Source organism: Squalius cephalus (genome assembly GCF_949319135.1).
Source record: "Squalius cephalus genome assembly, chromosome: 2".
Classification (NCBI taxonomy): domain Eukaryota; kingdom Metazoa; phylum Chordata; class Actinopteri; order Cypriniformes; family Leuciscidae; genus Squalius; species Squalius cephalus.
In genome coordinates, this window is record NC_137123.1 from 33,403,439 (window position 1) to 33,422,161 (window position 18,723).

Here is an 18,723-nt window from a genome sequence, read left to right on the forward strand (position 1 = left end):
AGTCGCTCAAATGTGCATTTCACGAGTTTGTGTGCCCATATAATCTGAGCGTACATGGTAAACAGTTTTGGCTTGCTGTCCGCTATGAAGGGGCCTGGGAGTATTTGCTACTTAAGCTCCGATTTGCCCCCCAAAATTGCAAAGTATAATTTGGACAACAAGCAGTATTTACCTAATCAAAATGCTTATAGCTATTTAAGTGAAATTGTCACATGTAATTAGGCTCAATGGTCCAGAAGGCCCATCTAAAACTGGGAAAGAAAGTTAAATAGGAAGGAATGTTAGCGCAGCTCCTGCTGGAGTTATGGTGGGACACTGCAGCGGCAGTATCGAGTTAAGCGGGGCACTGCGGTGGCAGTATCGTGCTCCTACTGGAGCTATATTTGGACTGGAGGTTTGTCACTGAGGTTGGAGAGTTTCCCGCCACTGAATCCACAACATGGAGCCTAGAAATTATAAAACGTGATACTCACCGTCACCGATGTCACAGAAGGGGCAGGAGCTTCTAACCCAGGAAGACCAGGCCTGACTACCCTGAAAGTTGGCCCCCGTGCATCTAACTCTGCAAAATCAAGACGTGTGGCCCCCACAGATGGCGGGAAAGGAAACCATAAAATAACTTGCATGGCATTCCCATTCCCTCCTAACGCTGCAATCCGAATAGAAGAGCCCCCATGATAAGAAACATGAGGGATCATACTGGGATTCGGAAGGGGAGAGCCCCTACTGCAGGGCTATTCAACTGGCGGCCCGCGGGTCAAATCCGGCCCGCCAATCATCTCCATCTGGCCCAACAGCACCAACCTCCCTCCTCCTCTTTTTCTGGCGGTGCGGTTAATTTAGTTTGATATGCGTTTTACGTGTGAATATTTCAGCAGTTATTATGTGTGTCCCGTATTTCTGTCGACAGAACCAGCGATACCAATCATTTGTGAATTAATCATTATTTTGGTTTCGATTCATTCTAAGCGTCCTTGCATAATGGTCTGAAACTAACTGAATCATCTGAAGCGGTTTCCCGGTCAGTACAGTAACAACAAATAGCGCTGTTTTCAGTTGTTTCACTAGTTGTTTCAGCACGGCCCAGCACGGAGTTGCGTTTACTCCCGGTCCCGGACACTATTATTTACTATTATTATACTGTAGTAATTTACCATGGTTTGGGCAGAAATGTGGAATATTTATATTGAATATATTATATACCATTCGATTTATTAGATGGGTAGAGGAATATATAATTCATTTTTGTTATGACATGCGTATAGTTTTTAACCTGTGTTTAGGCATTTTTTATACAGTGGGCCTGTGGTTATCAAGTCTCACTGTCAGAATATTTTCATTTAAGCATAACAATTATAAATAAAATAATTCTTATTTCTTACCAATAGCTGTGAGCTTGTATAAGTAATTAATTTATTCCAAGGAAAATAGTTGTACACAGCTGTAAATTATCAAATTTTTATTTATTATGGTCTTATATATCTCCATACTGTTGGGTACCACATTGGGTACCCAAGTAAATACAAATACTTTTTTAGGTTTACTTTAGCTTATTTATTGAAACAGTTATGTTTCAATAAATAATGTTATTTAACCCCCAAACCCACCGGCCCACCTCAAATTTTCGATTTGATAATCCGGCCCTCGAATGTAGCTAGTTGAATAGCCCTGCCCTACTGCATCAAACGGTAGGCCCACGCTGCCATTCGAACAGGACAGCCCATTGTATATAAAGCAAAGCTCACACTGCATTCAAACCAGAGAGCCCACTGTTTTTAACCATAACTCACAGTGCATTTGAACGGAAGAGCCCACACTGCATGCCGAAGATCTTGCTGCGTTCACACCATGTCGTAATTTCAATCACTCTCGCGGTACTCTCATGAAATTACGAATTTACACATTGTAACTGTAAGATCTACAAGAACATGATACCTTTTTACAGTTCTGAATCGTTACGGTAATTACAACATGGCGTCAACGCACCTACTGATAGTGGGAAGAAGTAAGAGGCTGATTTTATATCCTGGTAATAATTAGAAGATTAGATGTGCATATAGTTCTCACTTTAGATTAGGTCAAGGAAAATTGGAAAATGTCATTAATTAAGTGCTTTAAACCAACCTTTATTAGACAGTAATTGCATTAGTATTAAGTGTTCCTTAAAAGAAAAGTAGATAGATTGACAGCAAGACTTGACTTGACAAAAGGCAGGAAAACACACAAGAGGGAACATACAGCGGGTAAACATATGATAACGATCTGGAACAGGACTGGAAACACAAGGAGAATAAATAGGGAGCAAACAGTACACAAACACAAATAGTGAATGAACACACAACCCATACGCTCACACGAGAGACAAGACATGGAGCGTGAGTGTCCGGACCCCGACACGGAACCGAAACCAAACTAGACATGAGTGCCGGAATCCGAAAACCACGCTCGAAACCGCATGCTCAGGTGCAGATTTAAAAATACATGAGCGTCAGGGCTCTGTCACGAAACCAAGAATAAACTAGACCAAATTGACAGAACCCTGACACAGATAACATAATATTTTGAGTTTCTGTTGATTAAACCAATCTCCTTCATTGAATTAATTTAAATGAACTCTCAGGTTACTTACTTTTTAAGTTAAACCAACACATAGTTTTACTACGAGCTAATTAAGCAATAATAATTGTGTTAATTACAGTGACAATGAATGAAAACGTCTCGGGTTACAACTGTAACCCTTGTTCCCTGAGAAGGGAACGAGACACTGCGTCGATAACGACACTATGGGGAATGCCACTTAGCGTAGCACATCTGAAGTATGAATTAAACTAAACCAAACCTATTGGCGTTGCGATGACGTAACGTGTGCCGGCATACACGGAAGCTACAAAGGGACTCCGGCACACAACAGCGTTAGCTTTGCGATGAAGCAAGTCGCTCCCAGGCAGGAGGAGGCATGGCAAAGGGACGTAGTATCTCATTCCCTTCTCAGGGAACAATGGTTACAGTCGTAACTCGAGATGTTCCCTTTCGAGGGAACTTGCACTGCATCGATAACGACACTATGGGGAACGAAATGCCCACTATGCCACAACAAAGCCTGCCTGTCCTAGAATGACGCTGTCTCAGGCACAACTTAGGACGAGAGCACTCGTGTGCCCGGCATAGAAGGAAGGTCCAGACTATAGAATCTTAAGAATGTGTGCGGAGTGGCCCAGCCAACTGCATCACATACCTCATGTATAGTTGCCCCTGAAAGGAGGGCTCTAGAGGACACCATGGAGAAAGGCCACCTTAAGTGACAGGTTCTTGACCGCAGCCGACTCCAGAGGTTCAAAGGGGGCCTCAACAAGCCCTTCGAGAACCACTGCCTGATCCCATTGTGGGGACTCTGGTTCGAGTCGCAGGCCTCATCCTCCATGCACCTTGAAGGAATTGTACAACCAGTTGATGTCTTCCCAAAGGCGCATCACTTAGTGGAGTGTGGAAAGCCGCAATGGCAGCCACATACACCTTAAGTGTTGACATGGGTAAGAGCAGCAAAGAAGCGATCCTGGAGGAACACCAGCACTGAAGCCACTAGGAAGTTAACTGGGTCCACGCCACGCTCTCTACACCAAGTGGAGAAAACATTCCACTTTAGGCCGTACAACTTTCTGGTGGACGGAGCTCTGGAGCTGATTATAGTATCGACCACTCCTGCCGACAGACCGGCTTCTAGGTACTGGGCCCCCTCAGGGACCAGACCCACAATTTCCACAGCTCTGGCCGAGGGTGGAATATTGAGCCTTCCGCCTGTCCCTCCTGATGGGAATCTACCGTGGGAGTCCCGCCAGGAGTGATATTATGTCTGAAAACCATACTCAGGCCGGCCACAATGGGGCTACCAGGAGTAGACTGACCACATCGCGACTGACTCTCTCCAAAACTCCCGGGAGCAGAGCGATCGGGGGAAATGCATACAGGCCATCTGCACCATGGCATCCAACCCCAGTGGAGCTGGATGCGTGAGAGAAAACCACAGTGGACAGTGTGTCGTCTCTCGAGATGCGAACAGATCCCCATCCACTAGGCCGAACCTCTTGCATATTAACTTCACCACATCGCCCCCCGATTCTGGTCCACAGGAGGATCTGATGCGCCAGTCTGGATAGAGAGCGCAACAGGACACCAATAGGACACCACCGACATATTGTCTGTTCTCACAAGAACGTGGTGACCTTTGAGGTCTGGGAGGAAGCTCCTTAGAGCCCGGAAGACCGCCAACATTTCTAGGCAATTTATTTGCCAAGAAGAATGATGGTCCTGCAACAGACCTCTCGCAAAGCGGCCATCCATGACCGCCCCAGCCAGTGAGAGTGGGGTGAGGGTGCGTCTTTCAAAAAGGTTTTCTTGTGACATGGCGCTCCCAGCACTGGGCCTTGGGAAAGGAACAAAGGTTTCTTCCACACTGATAGGGAACGAAGGCATCTGCACGTAACCCTTATCATGCAGAATGTGTTCCCCCTCAGGGAAAACCCCTTGGTTTTCAACCACCACTAGAGCCCTCGTGTGCAGCAAGTATCTTGTTGGACACAGCTGCCATGAGCCCTAACAGTCTCTGAAACTGTTTTACAGTGATGGTGCTTTATCCTGGTCACCATGGCCAGGATGGATTCGATACGTGCAGGAGACATTCGTGCCCGCATCGTAGTCAAGTCCCACACCACCCCCAGGAACATAGTTTGCTGGGCTGGTGTCAACACGCTCTTCTTAGTGTTGAGTCTCTTCCCCAAGCTCTGAATGTCGCCAAGGACGACATCTCGATGCCAAACTGCCAGTTCTCGAGACTGAGCCAAAATAAGCCAGTTGTCGATATAGTTTAGCACACGGATGGCCTGGAGCCTCAGCAGGGCCAGGGCTGCATCCATGCACTTGGTAAAGGTGTGATGGGAGAGTGCTAGGCCGAAAGGAAGAACCCGATATTGGAACGCTTCTCCCCCGAAAGCGAACCTCAGGAACTTCCTGTGAGATGGAAGGATGGATACGTGGAAATATGCATTTTTTAAATCTATCGTGACAAACCAGTCCTCAGATCTGATCTGTTTTTCGAGCGCTGTTATCGATACCCTGAAGCAGAAGACCGGCAGGAAATATTTTTAAATGATTGTGCGGATGTGAGCGCTACCTTTGGGGCCTTTGGGGCGGACACTGCAGCATGCGTTCGCTGGAAACTGATGTGTCCCGAGCGCACTTGGCAGTGGTATACAGACATCAATTCCTGAGGGCTCCACGGAGGGGAGGCTCCTTCGGTTTCGTTTTCGACACCCTTAAGCGGAGGACCGGCAGGGAATAATCGAAAACTACTTTCGGTGTGCGGACGCGAACACTGCCTGGCCCAAAGCCTTCGGGGCGGACAATGCAGCGTGCATTCGCTAAAAAACAATGTGTCCCGAAGCACAATTGGCGGCGGGATACAGACACACAAAAGCGCACGTCTTTTTTTTTTTCTTTTTTTGCTGTACGCAAAAATGTGTACGCGTCGTTTTGCTGTACGCGTCGTGTCATTCTATGGTAAGAGTGTTAAGTGTTGTTGTGTCGCTATCAACGCAGTGCGAGTTTCCTCGAAAGGGAACTCACTATTTGGTATGTAGCCTATAAATATATACAACGCATATATAATAAATAACAATGTATATACTACAATATATTAACTATGAATTAACTATTGTAACTATATTATATATAATGATTTGTAAGTACTTTATTACTGCATACTTATTATAAAGTGTTACCAATCTTTATATTAAAAACAAATTTTTTACTACATATATTAGTATACTTTGGGGTTTAGCCATCAAGCCCTTACCTGTACATACAGTATGTCATAATTGCTCAGCAGCGGAAATGTTTTGAAAAGAGCAACATGCTTTTGGCTTTAACAAGATAAAGAAGCAATCTCTTCCTAGCAGCCTTTTAGTGTGAAAACTGCTTAGCTTAGCCATTAGCCATGTTGTTTGGAAAAGGAATGAGTTTTACTTACCAGTGTAACAATCCCTTCTGACCAGCAGCTGGCTATAGGGAATCTATTTATCCCTGTTCTGTTTACACAGAGTGCACAAATGCTGATGTATGTACATGCTATTCCTCCTTTTAGTCCTCCTTTGGTCTGCCAGTGGTTGAGCTGGCCAAGCAAATATGAAAGTCCTTTAGGAGTCTGTATGATGTGTCTGGATTGATGTGTGGCAGCTATAATTGCATGGATAGTATTTCTTCTGGAACAGAATGGGGCATTTGTATTGGGAAATATGTATTTTTCAAAAGATCAGGGAACAATTTGGTTTTTCATGATATGACCCCTTTAAACTATACTGACATATAGGCAGCCTGACACAGGTGTATGTATTCTTTAATATTAAAAGTCCCTTGAGTGCTTCGCTGGATCCTAGTTGTGTGTATTTGTGATGTATGGGCAAGTTTTCTCTTTGAGGTGTGCAATGGACACTGCGTCAGCAGATCTGTCAGTTTTTGAGAGGAAGGCAGTTATTTTTCATAACCCATTTCTTCTGAACTAGCACAGTTGAGCCCCAGCCCTTTTCTCCAAACACTGCAGATGCAATAGACTGTCTTTTTCCTCTCAGTCCCACCTGCATTCATTTATCTTCAGTATCATGTTACTGCTTTTGTCCTTTAAAGCTAGTCATATCACTATATTCACTTTTTTAGGGCTGAGTGATAGATCAAAGTGTACCTTGATAGTTGCTAGTCTTTTGATCATTTATCTATAAATATAGACTATAAAAAAATGCCACATACGTACTTCATTTAACGTTTTTGAGTTATAATGCAAATGTGTCATTGAATCAAGTTTTAAATTGACTGACAAACAGTTTGAGCTGATTTACAGAAATTATTAAATCTTAACTTTTCTTTTCACATAATTTTACCAATACTTTAAATAGATAAAAAATGCAAAAACTTCAGTGAAGATCTTTGTGTAAAAAAATCCAAACTAATAATTGTTTTTCCACCATTTCATTTATGACACAAACCATTTGAAATTATTCACAGAGAACTAATTTACAGAAATTAATCAAACTTAACTCTCTATGCTATATCGTCATGTAGCCTATAAATTATGCAGAGAAATTTTCATTTAAAATACAATAATCAATAATATATTCAACCCCCCAAAAATTTCATTTTAGTATTATCATATGACATCCCCTTCAGCCAATAAAATAACAATCTATGTTCAAGCGTAAGGAATACAACAAGGAAGTGAAGGAGACATTAGCACATAGGTCACATGCTTTCAAGGCTCCATTGTGAGTCCATTTTCGACTAGGAAATGCATAAATTACAATTTTCTAAAATATCAACCTACATATGTAAAACCAAAGTTTTAGGGGATACATATTTTCTGTGCAGTTAGCATTATTGCTCAGTACTGGCAGTCTGTATAATAGCCTTTTTGCTTGTTTTAGGTTGATGTTGGTAAGTTTATAGAAGACAGAGAGGAAAAGCTGTACCTTTTCCAGAAAGTACTTATGATAGTGACGGCAGTGCATCAGAAAATAAGGTCATAGTTAGAAACAAAAAAGTTGAAGATCAAGGAGGATAGAAGCAGTGAGGGTGATGACAGAGATAAAGAATATAAGTTATATATTGTTGTGAAAGTCAGGCATTTTGGTGCATTATCCTATGCCAGTTTGGAAGATGTGATCCACACTACAACCAGAGGTCAGGAAATATGCCACTACCTATTAATGGTCCAAAGATGATAGCTAAACAAGTCGAAATCAAGTTACGTGTGGAAAGTGTGGGCTACACGGAAAAAGAAGAGTTTTGTTGATTTTCACTAGTGCTACAACCATTGATTTGGAATTCCAAGAAAAAAACTTTTTTTTTTTTAACACTTAAAGACATGTTTCACTATACTTTACAGGCAGCGAAGATGAATCTGAATTTGTCAAGTTTCTGACATTTTTACATATGAGTTACAAATGAAATATAGTAGCAAAATATTAAATGGAATGTTAATAAAGCTTTTGAATGTTTTTTGAAACACTTTTTTTTACTACTTTTCAGATAGTGAAAATTCATTTGAATGTGTGTGAAGTTTCAGACAATTTAAAAATAATTTACCCTAATAGGACAAAGTCAGTTATAAATGATGGCACCCTAAAAAAGGATCAAGGGTAATATGTAAAAATGTAATTTTGGAAAATGGTTTTAGCCTTACATATAATTTTAAATATAAAGTCATTTATTTTTCTGTGATTTTATAATTAGTCACACAGAGGTTTAAAGGAAGTTTAAATAGAAGGCACTAAAGAAGGCACATAATGCTTTTATTAGCCATTCTCTCTCTCTCTCTCTCTCTCTCTCTCTCTCTCTCTCTCTCTCTCTCTCTCTCTCTCTCTCTCTCTATATATATATATATATATAATTATTTTTAATATATGAAAAATTACACTTAGGAACTTCAGTGAACATTTTTGAGGTATGCCGCAAACTAGCTAACTTTTGAATTCACTGACATGAACCGTTTGAATGATTCACAGATATGAATCAAACTGAACAACTATAACATATTTTTTTGTTACTGAAGTTTAAATATGAAACACTATTAAAATATCTTAATTAACATTCTCATGTTTTTAAGTAACTAGTTGCATGAGATTAGTCTTTAGGAAATTAAATTCAAAGTAGTGAAATAGTGAAATTAAAAGTGAAAATAAAAGTGCAAATAATTGTGATATTCATGATTCTCTATACTGGAGAGTTACATTGTAGAGGACATTGTGTAAGTCTCCTCTCACTGATTTGGTTACCATGGAGAACAGAATTCACCAAAGCAGGGGGTGGCTGGCACACTTTCTCTTAGAGAACAGTAGAGAGTTAATTTACACCCATATAAATGTACACACACAAAATGCTCTCTCTCATCCCTCTCTCTCTCTTTCCATACAGTATGTGCTGACCTCAGGTCTGCAGTTAAATTCAATTGTGCTTGTTTGCTGTCTGATTTTTTATTGGGTCTTCTGATACTTAGTTTCTAGTGATCCCCCTGCACAAGAAAATCCTATTCATGCTATTCAGGAATACAGTAAAACCACTGTTCTTGACCTCTCTCTGATTTAATCTCTCTCTCTCTCTCTCTCTCTCTCTCTCTCTCTCTCTCTCTCTCTCTCTCTCTCTCTCTCTCTCTCTCTCTCTCTCTCTCTCTCTCTCTCTCTCTCTCATAACAATGGCCAGGCCTTAGTGGCCTACATTCTCCTCAGTTCTCTAGATGGGAGAGGGGCTCTTGAATCAAGCCTTCACAAGATGAGAAGCTTGCCCTGGATATTGTTGTGAACTGGCCTTTGGAGAAAAAAAATAAAAATAAATGGAGAGAAAGTGAATCCTCCATTGTGCATGTAGCTTGAATTCGATCTAATTCAAGGATTAAAGCCTTGGATTATTTTACCCATCCTCGACTGCACAAAACTAGTGATGAGTAATCCAGCCATCTACACATCTAGTCTTATATGAAGCACATTAACATTTGGTGTTGATTTTTTCTGTTCCTAAACAAACTCATCTGATCATGATCTGCCACCAGTTCTCACCAATAAGAGTGAATTACTTTCTGTTTAGCAATAAGAGCACGTGATAGTTTTTAATTGAGATCTGTGGTCCCTCTTTTCAAGATAAATGTTGATCAATGGTAGTTTCCCCATGGCATTGAGGGGAAGAGCGCAGCAGCATTGTCTCATCAATGGATTGAATAATGGTGAAGGGCTAGCAATAGCGTGGTGGGATTAGCAGGGATTGCTAATCCTTCCCGAGAGTGTTTCTCTGGCTGGCTGACAGCTGTAGGCCTCTGCACATCTGATTTACCTCAGATTATGCTGGAGTCGTGCCAACTGGATCCAATCAGGCCATGATGCTCTCTCTTCCCCTCTCTCTCACTCTCCCTCATATCCATCCTGTCCTAGAACAGCCTTTCTCCTCTTTAAGATCGGGTCAACACCGAAATGCAACGCATTTGTCGGCAAGGTATCTTGTACTGGCGATTCTTCAAAGAATTTGTATTGGATTTTCATGGAGTTGAAGGTTGACCCTGTGAGAGGGGATCTATTATCAAGGAGGATGCTGACATGTGAGTACAGGTGTTTGTAGCATAGAATAGTTAAAAGTCAAACTATTCTCATTCAAACTTTTATGCAATATAAATCCTCTGTCTTAACATCATAAAACTGATTGTTATTGCTTAAATTAAGCATTTGTGTCTGTGTCTGTTGCGAAACATCCTGTTTTTGTGCACCATATAAGCTCTTGCTTTCATAACCAGTTTGCGATCATCGAGCGCTAAAGATGACTACAACATTACAGGCTATTTGGGTGATATCTGCTTTTGCGTTCTCACGCCATTTATCCAATTGATAAAATATGCAGTGTCAGTTGCAGGGTGTCCATGTGATTTACACAGTTTTGTATTTTACAGACCTCTGGCTTCCTTCTGAAGCTTGTAGAATCACTGAGATCAGTAAAAAAATAAAGGTGGTTCTTCTCATCCAAATGTTTTTTGGAGGACAAGAGCCACAGCAGCTGTCATGTACTGCAATAGGCTTTGATTTACTGCAATTCTGAGGGTGATTTAAGAGCGTAATGTTAGATCAATAGATTGGACCTCTGTGTTTTTAAAGCCATTAACTTGTTGTCAATGCAAGAGCTGTTCATTTGATTTAGCATTCCTGCTAATCATGTCAGATCAGACCTGTATAGCTGGCTGGCAAAAAAAAAAAGAAAAAGCGAGAGTGAGTGTAAGAGAGAGGGTGGGAGAAATATGGGTAGAGGAGGTGAAGAAATATGGTGTCGGCTGAGTTATTTTAGGCAGCCTCAGCCATCCATCTCATGAATGAACTATTACAGGGCTCAATAATAAGGGGCTTCACTGTGGAAAAGGAAAGAGAATAGGAAGCAGATAACAAATATGAGGCTGATGATATATTAACTTTTGCATTTGCAATACAAAAATCTACCCAGATTAAGAAAAAGGATGACTGATTTATTTTAATTCCTATTCAGAAGATACTTCACCTCCATTTTAACACACACACACACACACACACACACACACACACACACACACACACACACACACAAAGAGAACCAACTCATAGTGAAACAAACACAGATAAAACATAACAGAACCCTGACATTACTGTTGTACCCCCCCCCCCCCCCCCCCCCCACACACACACACACACACACACAAAAAACAAGAAAAAGAAAAGGCATGTCTACGCACCTTAAAACATAAACATAAAAAGACTGGAGAGTGGGAGGAGGTTCTGGTGGTGAGTGAAGGGTAGGCAACCAGGACAGGCAGGGCCAGGGCAGAGAAGGCGGGAGCAGCCAGGTTGGAACCCCCAGCAGAAGGGCCATGACGCACTGCGGAGACAAGGGAGAAAGGAGCCATGGGGAAGGCATGTCTGCTGGACCCAGGGAGATAACTGACCGAGATGCAGCTGTCAGGTGGAAACCCAGGTGGAGCCACGATACTCCAGGGACCGAGCAACGATGCTGGTCCTGAAGGGCAAGGCATAGCTGGTGCGATGAGGTGCCCGAGGTGGAGTCGGGGTGTTGGAGGACTGAGGCGAAGGCGGTGTGACCAAGGCAGAGCCAGAGGGAAGGCAACGCCCGACAGAGCCATGGGTTGGAGAGACGAGCCGAAGGTAAAGGACCGGAAGTCTGTGGTGCAGGCCGTGCAATGGCTGACCAAGGTGGAGCCAAGAGGAGGACGGACCCAGGTGGAGACTAGGGAGGGAGGAGCCATGGTGGAGTCGAATAGGAGGAGTGGCGGGCACCGAGGTCCTAGGTGGAGCTACTGGGTCAATCATCATGGGCTGAGCTGGCAAATACTCTGACCAAGGTGACCCAATGATTACTAGAAAGGGAGCTGAAGGGTAGAGGAAAGATAGTGCAGGTAGGGCTGGAGGACTGGACAATACAGGCGAGGGTGAACAGACTGGCTAGAGAGGAGGACACAAACATTCAGGACAGGCCTTCTTGGCCGATGCGGAACAGGCAGACATGAAACCGGAAGAGGTGGGATAGGGGGGCTGGGTAGGAACACAAACTCAGGAAAATTGATGCTGTTAGCAGTGACAGGCTCGATGCAGGGAACAGTAAGGGGCAAGATGCACTCAAAATCAATCAGTAATTCTCCAGCCATGGATGAGGGATTGGGGCTCCATGACATCCTTCAAACTCCACCAGTATATTCATGGGCATGAGCGATGTAGCCGGCTCACACACCTGGACACACGCTGGGACAATCCAGGGCTGGGCTGGTGGCTGGGGATGGCGTGCTGATTTCCTCCTTGCTCTCGCAGATTGTAAATGGTGAACCGTTGGGGAGAATGAACCATTCCATGTAACCATAAAGCTCTCTGGAGGCTTGTCTCTGGGCAGGCATGTCCTGGTCAGGACCAGATATTGTAAGTCCAAGAACGCATGTGTGCCTCCAGAGACTGGTTCCCATGCAAGAGAAGGATGATTTTGACTGCCGCTAAATCCATTAGAGGTCTGTACTTCTATCACGTTAAGTTGCAGCAGGAGGCAAAAATAAAAAATCTGAATTTAAGCACAGCTGTCAACACTGTCAACACAAAAGAACTGAACAAAACAGAGCTTAAATAGACCAAAATAATAAAAGAAATCAGCATCAGGTGTAAGCTAATCAATCAGCTACCTTGGACCAACCTTAGGGTTAATGGGATAGTTCACCCAAAAATGAAACTTCTGTGAATATAAGTGAAGATATTTTTTTAATGAAACCTGATTTCTGTACCTTCATTGAAAGCTAACACAACATTTGATGTTTCAAATAGTTCAAAAGACTATTTATAATAAAATATGAATCGAGCGGTTTAATCCAAGTCTTCTGAATAGACGCAATTAATATAATATAATATAATATAATATAATATAATATAATATAATATAATATAATATAATATAATATAATATAATATAATATAATCATTGATCAACAAACATATATAGAGCATGAAATTTGGTAAAGGTCAAACTTGCTTGTTTTATGCAAAAGAACAAATGAGGTTTGTTCTCGCATGTGATACAAACATGTTGGAACGTCCACAAGATCCAATGAGCTTTGTTCTCTTGTGTCAAGCAAGAATGGTTGATCTTTCATGTTTACCATATTTGATGAGCTATGTAAATTTGTTGATCAATACTTTTTAATGCATGGAATTTTGATTGTGCGGACTTTCAATGGATGGACAAAAAGGATATGAGAATATAAAAAAATATAAAAAATATAAGTTATTTTCGTTGTCCACATGAACATATTCGCAGAATGACAGCGCACATTTATCTAGGCTAACATTAGAGCAAGCAGCTATGTAGTGGCAAATGTTAGGCTACTCCCTACATGTTTCAAATGATAACCCATAGTTAGGTAAATGAATGATAGATGAATGTTTCGATTTCCTGCCCGACATACTGTAATTACCACATAGACCAGTCGTGTTACAATCTGTACATCACGGACTGCGTGACTTTGACACTTCCTGTGGAGTTTTTTTTCTTTTCTGTTATTAACCGGCTAATTAAAATTTGGTCAACTAAGCCTCTTTTCATTGACTAACATTTGGCGGACTGTTAGAGGGCAGCCCTACTAGATCTAAAATCTTTGAATCACTTTTCAAAATATAGCCACCAATTAGCGCAGTACAGCAAATGTAGGAAACTGTGTAAAGTAGTAGATGAAATTTAAAATAAGTGTTTTTATATCTGATAGAGTTTAATTGTTTAGTCTGGTTGATTTAAATCGCTTGAATAATATCGCAGCTCATATTTACTCCTGCTCAACATTGTCAGTTCCTATTCCTTCCTTGAAATTGCTAGATTGAATTTGTGCTGGCTAAATATATAATGAAAGTCCAGTGTTTGATGTGTTTTAAAGTGTGAATGTGTGTATGTACTGTATGTAAGTATATTATGTGGTTATGTATATATATATATATATATATATATATATGTCTGTCTCTTTGTCTTAAATTTGTTTGTTTTAAATGTCTTTAAAAACTATAAAAGAATAACATAATTTAATTCAAGTATTAGCTGTACTGTACATCTTGATAATTTACAATGATCATCAATCGCTGCCTCCCTTAATAACACTTCTATTTGTCTATGCAGGTGATGTGGGTATGTAACCTGTGCAGGAAACAGCAGGAAATTCTAACTAAATCAGGAGAATGGTTTTCATCAGGGCCTGGGGCTAGGCCTCTTAGTGTGGGTGCTCCCCTCAGTGGCCCCGAGTTGGAGAAGGACAGGAGATTGCGTTTCAGATCCCAGGCTCCGGGCACTAACAACACTCTGCCACCCAACGCTGGTCTTGGTGACCCCACCAAGGGAGCAGATACGATGCCCACCTCACGCTCCCGCAGTGAACCACCACGAGACAAGTAGGCCAAAAATGTTTACACACATGCCAGTCCTAAGATATATATCTTAGTGGCTCTACTGATCAAAATGAAGTATGCAGTGCAGTAGTGCAACTGACAACAGACAATGAGAAATATTCTGTTGGGTATTGTGTCAACTAGGCATAGGTCACAGAGGTTGATTTGTTGCCTATTGGGAAAGATCAACTAGATTTTTTTTATTATTTATCTTTATTTAGTATTGCTGCATGGTAAAACCACAGTAAGAATTACCATTGCTACAACCATACAAATCTTTTGACTATTGTCTCACACCTTGATCCGTATTTTGAGCATATTGTGCTATTGCAGGGGTGTCCAAACATACTCCTGGAGGGCCACTGTCCTGCAGAGTTTTAGCTCCAACCTTAGGTAAACACACCTGGACCAGCTATTCAAGCTCTTCAGACTGACTAGAAACTTCCAGGCAAGTGTGTTGGGGCAATTTGGACCTAAACTCTGCAGAATGTTGGCCCTCCTCAGGTTTGGACACCCCTGTGCTATTGTATGAGCACTGCAGATTTGGAAACACTTTACAATAGTGTTCAATTCAATTAAAGTTTAGTTATATAGCGCTTTACACAATACATATAGTTTCAAAGCAGTTTTACAGAAAATGCTTGTTTCAGTGTTACATTTTAGGAAGTATTGTGTTATCAAAGTGTATCAAAGTTATTGTGATGAGGTTCAAGGTTGAAAGGAAGAAGACAGGGTCGGCATGACTGGGACCCGTACGTTTTTATTCAGATAACTTCAAAATAACAACAAACAAAAGGCGTGCCCACAGCGCATTCACCAGAGACTTGCTATAGCACAGACAGTAGTTCATAAAACAGGCTCTGTCTCTCTTTCCAATATTTCTCTTCAGACTACTTTTTCCCCAGCGATCTCGCACGAGTCCTCAGTCCTTTTCTCTCTCCCGTTCTCTTTCCTGAGCGACTTATATCCGGTCTCTCCATGCGAATTACTACAACAAGACACAGGTGTTCGTCATGTGCACTTGACCCACTTACGCAGCGCTCGTCTCTTTTCTCTCTCCCGCTACCAATGTGGTGCTGGATAAGGTCTGTTCGACCAGGCAGGGATGAGAACACATTGGCAAATTCTGCTTGTAAATTGGCCACATCAGTGTATTACCTCATAATTGAGATCCCCGACTCGCCGTGTGATCTCAAAGGGTCCTTGCCACTTCACAAGTAATTTAGAACTAGAAGTTGGGAGCAATACAAGCACTTTATCTCCCGGTGCAAATTCACATAGTCAAGTTCCCCTGTTGTATAGCCAGCTTTGGTTGTCCTGAGCCTGTAACAAATTCTCCATAGAGAGCCGCCTCAAAGTGTGGAGTTTTGTTCTCAGGTCCAGTACATATTGAATTTTGTTCTTACTGTTCGAAAGTCCCTTCTCCCAAGTCTCTCTCTATCATGGTTTTTAACGTGCGATTAAATCTTTCCACCAGACTGTCTGTTTGTGGGTGATAAACGCTGGTGCGAATAGATTTAATGCCTGATAATTGGTAAAGTTTGTGAATTGTCCGTGACATAAACGCCGTGCCTTGATCGGTGAGAATCTCTTTCGGGATTCCCACCCGGGAGATTAAATTGAAACAGCACGCCCGCTACGTTTTTTGCGGTAATATTTTATAGTGGCACTGCCTCTAGGTATCGCGTTGCATAATCCACCAGAACTAATGCAAAGCAATGCCCCCGTGCAGATCGTTCTAATGGCCCGATGAGGTCCATGCCAATTCGTTCGAAGGGGACCTGCATGAGAGGAAGTGGGCACAATGGTGCTTTTAGATTGGCCGGTGGATTCACCAACTGACATTCCCGACAAGATGCGCACCACCTTGCACGTTCTCGTGAATACCCGGCCAGAAAAATCGGGTCATTAGACGATTAAGTGTTGCTGATTGTCCCAAATGCCCAGCCATCAGATTACAATGAGCCGCCTGAAAAGCATTTACCTACGGCTTTTTGGTATCAACAATTGAGCTGTATCTTGTTTTGTCTGAGTGTCTTGGATCACTCGATACAACTTCTCTTTTACAATAGCAAAATAAGGATATGAGAGTGGTCGATCTGGTTGGAGAAGCTGCCCGTCGATAATACGGACCTGTTCAAAGGCATTTTTGAGTGTTTCGTCCTGGGACTGTTCCAGGGGGAAATCATCGTGCTCTGTAAGGATTCTCCTTTCAAGAGCACTCCGTTCTCTTGGCTCATCTTCCATTGGTCCCAGCTCAGCTTCTCCTAGCTGAGCGACCACCCCCCTTCCCCGCTCCCCCTTCTTCCAAGAGGCATCCGCACATAAATATCCCAATAATACACTAAAATCTGGTCAATTTGTTCCTAAAATTAGCGGATGTCAGAGGTGCGGGCTAACCGCAACCTCTATATTATGCTTTTGACCCCAAAATTGAATAACCACCGACATTAAGGGGTAGTTCACCACTTCCCTGTGCACGCACCATACTTTAATCATGCAGCTCTTATCCAATGCCTCTGGTTGAATCAGGCTTTGATGAATGGAGGTTTGTTTACACCCTGAATACATACCCCCCTTAATACTCACAGGTATCTGGTACAGGACAGCTTGATCGGAGCCAGCCTGCGAAGCGTCCGGGATGTTGCGCCATCACGAAGGCCCGTTGCAGGATGGCGCGTTTCAGGTCTTCGTAGACCAGGAGGTTCTGGACTGGCAGTTGTTGTGTGGCCACCTGCGTCTCTCTGGAGAGCAGAGGTATGAGCCGCACTGGCCAGTCCGCGGGTGCCCACCCACAGGCCTCAGCGGACCTCTCGAATAAATCCACGAAAGCCTCTGGATCATCCTGTGGTCCAATTTTATTTAGAGGCATGTGAGTGGGCGAGGCTGGGGCAGATGGAGTTTGCGTTGCCCGAACCTCCCGGTCTATCCAGCTCCGGAACAGCTTGCGGTCTTCCTGCTGGGCTTGGACGAGGGCTTAGAACCGACGCTCCTGGTTGTCCCTCATGCCCAGCATGGCTTGATGGTGTTCCTGATGCAGACTCGCAAGCGATTGGATGACGTCCGCAAATGGCGATCCCGGCGGAGACTGTATGATGGTGGCGCCGTTCTTCTTCCTTCCTGGGTTTCGGCAGTGTGATGAGGTTCAAGGTTGGAAGGAAGAAGACAGGGTCGGTGTGACTGGGACATTTTTATTCAGATAACTTCAAAATAACAACAAACACAAGGCGCGCCCACAGCGCATTCACCATAGACTTGCTATAGCACAGACAGTAGTTCATAAAACAGGCTCTGTCTCTCTTTCCAATAATTCCCCAGCGATCTCGCACGAGTCATCAATCCTTCTCTCTCTCCCGTTGTCTTTCCAGAGCGGCTTATATCCGGTCTCTCCACGCCAATTACTGCAACAAGACACAAGTGTTCGTCATTTGCACTTGACCTACTTACTTTGACACCGCTCGTCTCCTTTCTCTGTCTCCCGCTACAGACTTCGCTGAACCACGCCCCCTTGCCACAGTAATATACAGCTATAATATAGTGCATGTTATTTTGTTAGTTAACTTAAACACAGACTAGTTAGAAGTCAGTCAAACTAACACAACAAATGTGTTAGGTAGCAATTACAACTTTTATGAAATGAAAAAAAATACTTTTACTTTTAATAACAAGGCTTTTACTCACATTTAAACATTGACCAACACACATAGAGCACATCAGATGTGGTAAACAAAAGCTCAATTGTTCTCACTTGGCACATAAGAACAAACCTTATTGGTGTTAGCACTGATTATTTTCAATCAAGCAAGACCATTTGAGCTTCAGTTTACCATAATTCATAATAAAAAAGTTAATAATGTAAAGAGATTGTGTCTCTTTGTAAGTCTAGGATCAAAGCACTCATATGGATTACTTTTACAATTACTTTTTTTTTAAGATGACATTTCAAATTCTAAGTATTTCAGGGTTATGTGAAACAATCCTAGTTGTACAGGCTTCTTTAAGACAGATTAGTCCACTGGCCATTGGGTTCCCACTTCCCAGTACTGAATTTACAAAATATGTGGTGTCACATATCCTTACTGTCAACATACAATTTTAAGCTGGACATTTCACATTTCAACAAAATCTGTTCACTCTGACCTTTTTTCAGCTGGCACTATGTGGACTGCAGCTCCTGCCTTATAATCTCTTTTTTTTAAATGACGTATGTTTCCTGTCTTCCTATCAGATGCATATTCAGCTAAATCCTTTTTGCATT

General features: G+C 42.3%; 1 protein-coding gene across 25 annotated transcripts in view; it reads left to right on the forward strand.

The window, feature by feature from the left end:
- Positions 1-18,723, forward strand: part of rims1b (regulating synaptic membrane exocytosis 1b) — an 81,515-nt gene that overhangs the window by 18,452 nt on the left and 44,340 nt on the right. For 24 of the 25 annotated variants that reach the window (XM_079849388.1, XM_079849390.1, XM_079849389.1 and 21 more), the window contains one exon: positions 14,200-14,468. In XM_079849388.1, the coding sequence (XP_079705514.1) occupies positions 14,200-14,468 (269 nt within the window). Of the gene's footprint in view, positions 1-9,528; positions 10,127-14,199; positions 14,469-18,723 lie in introns of those variants that run through there. The other variant, XM_079849386.1, reaches the window with a different exon arrangement.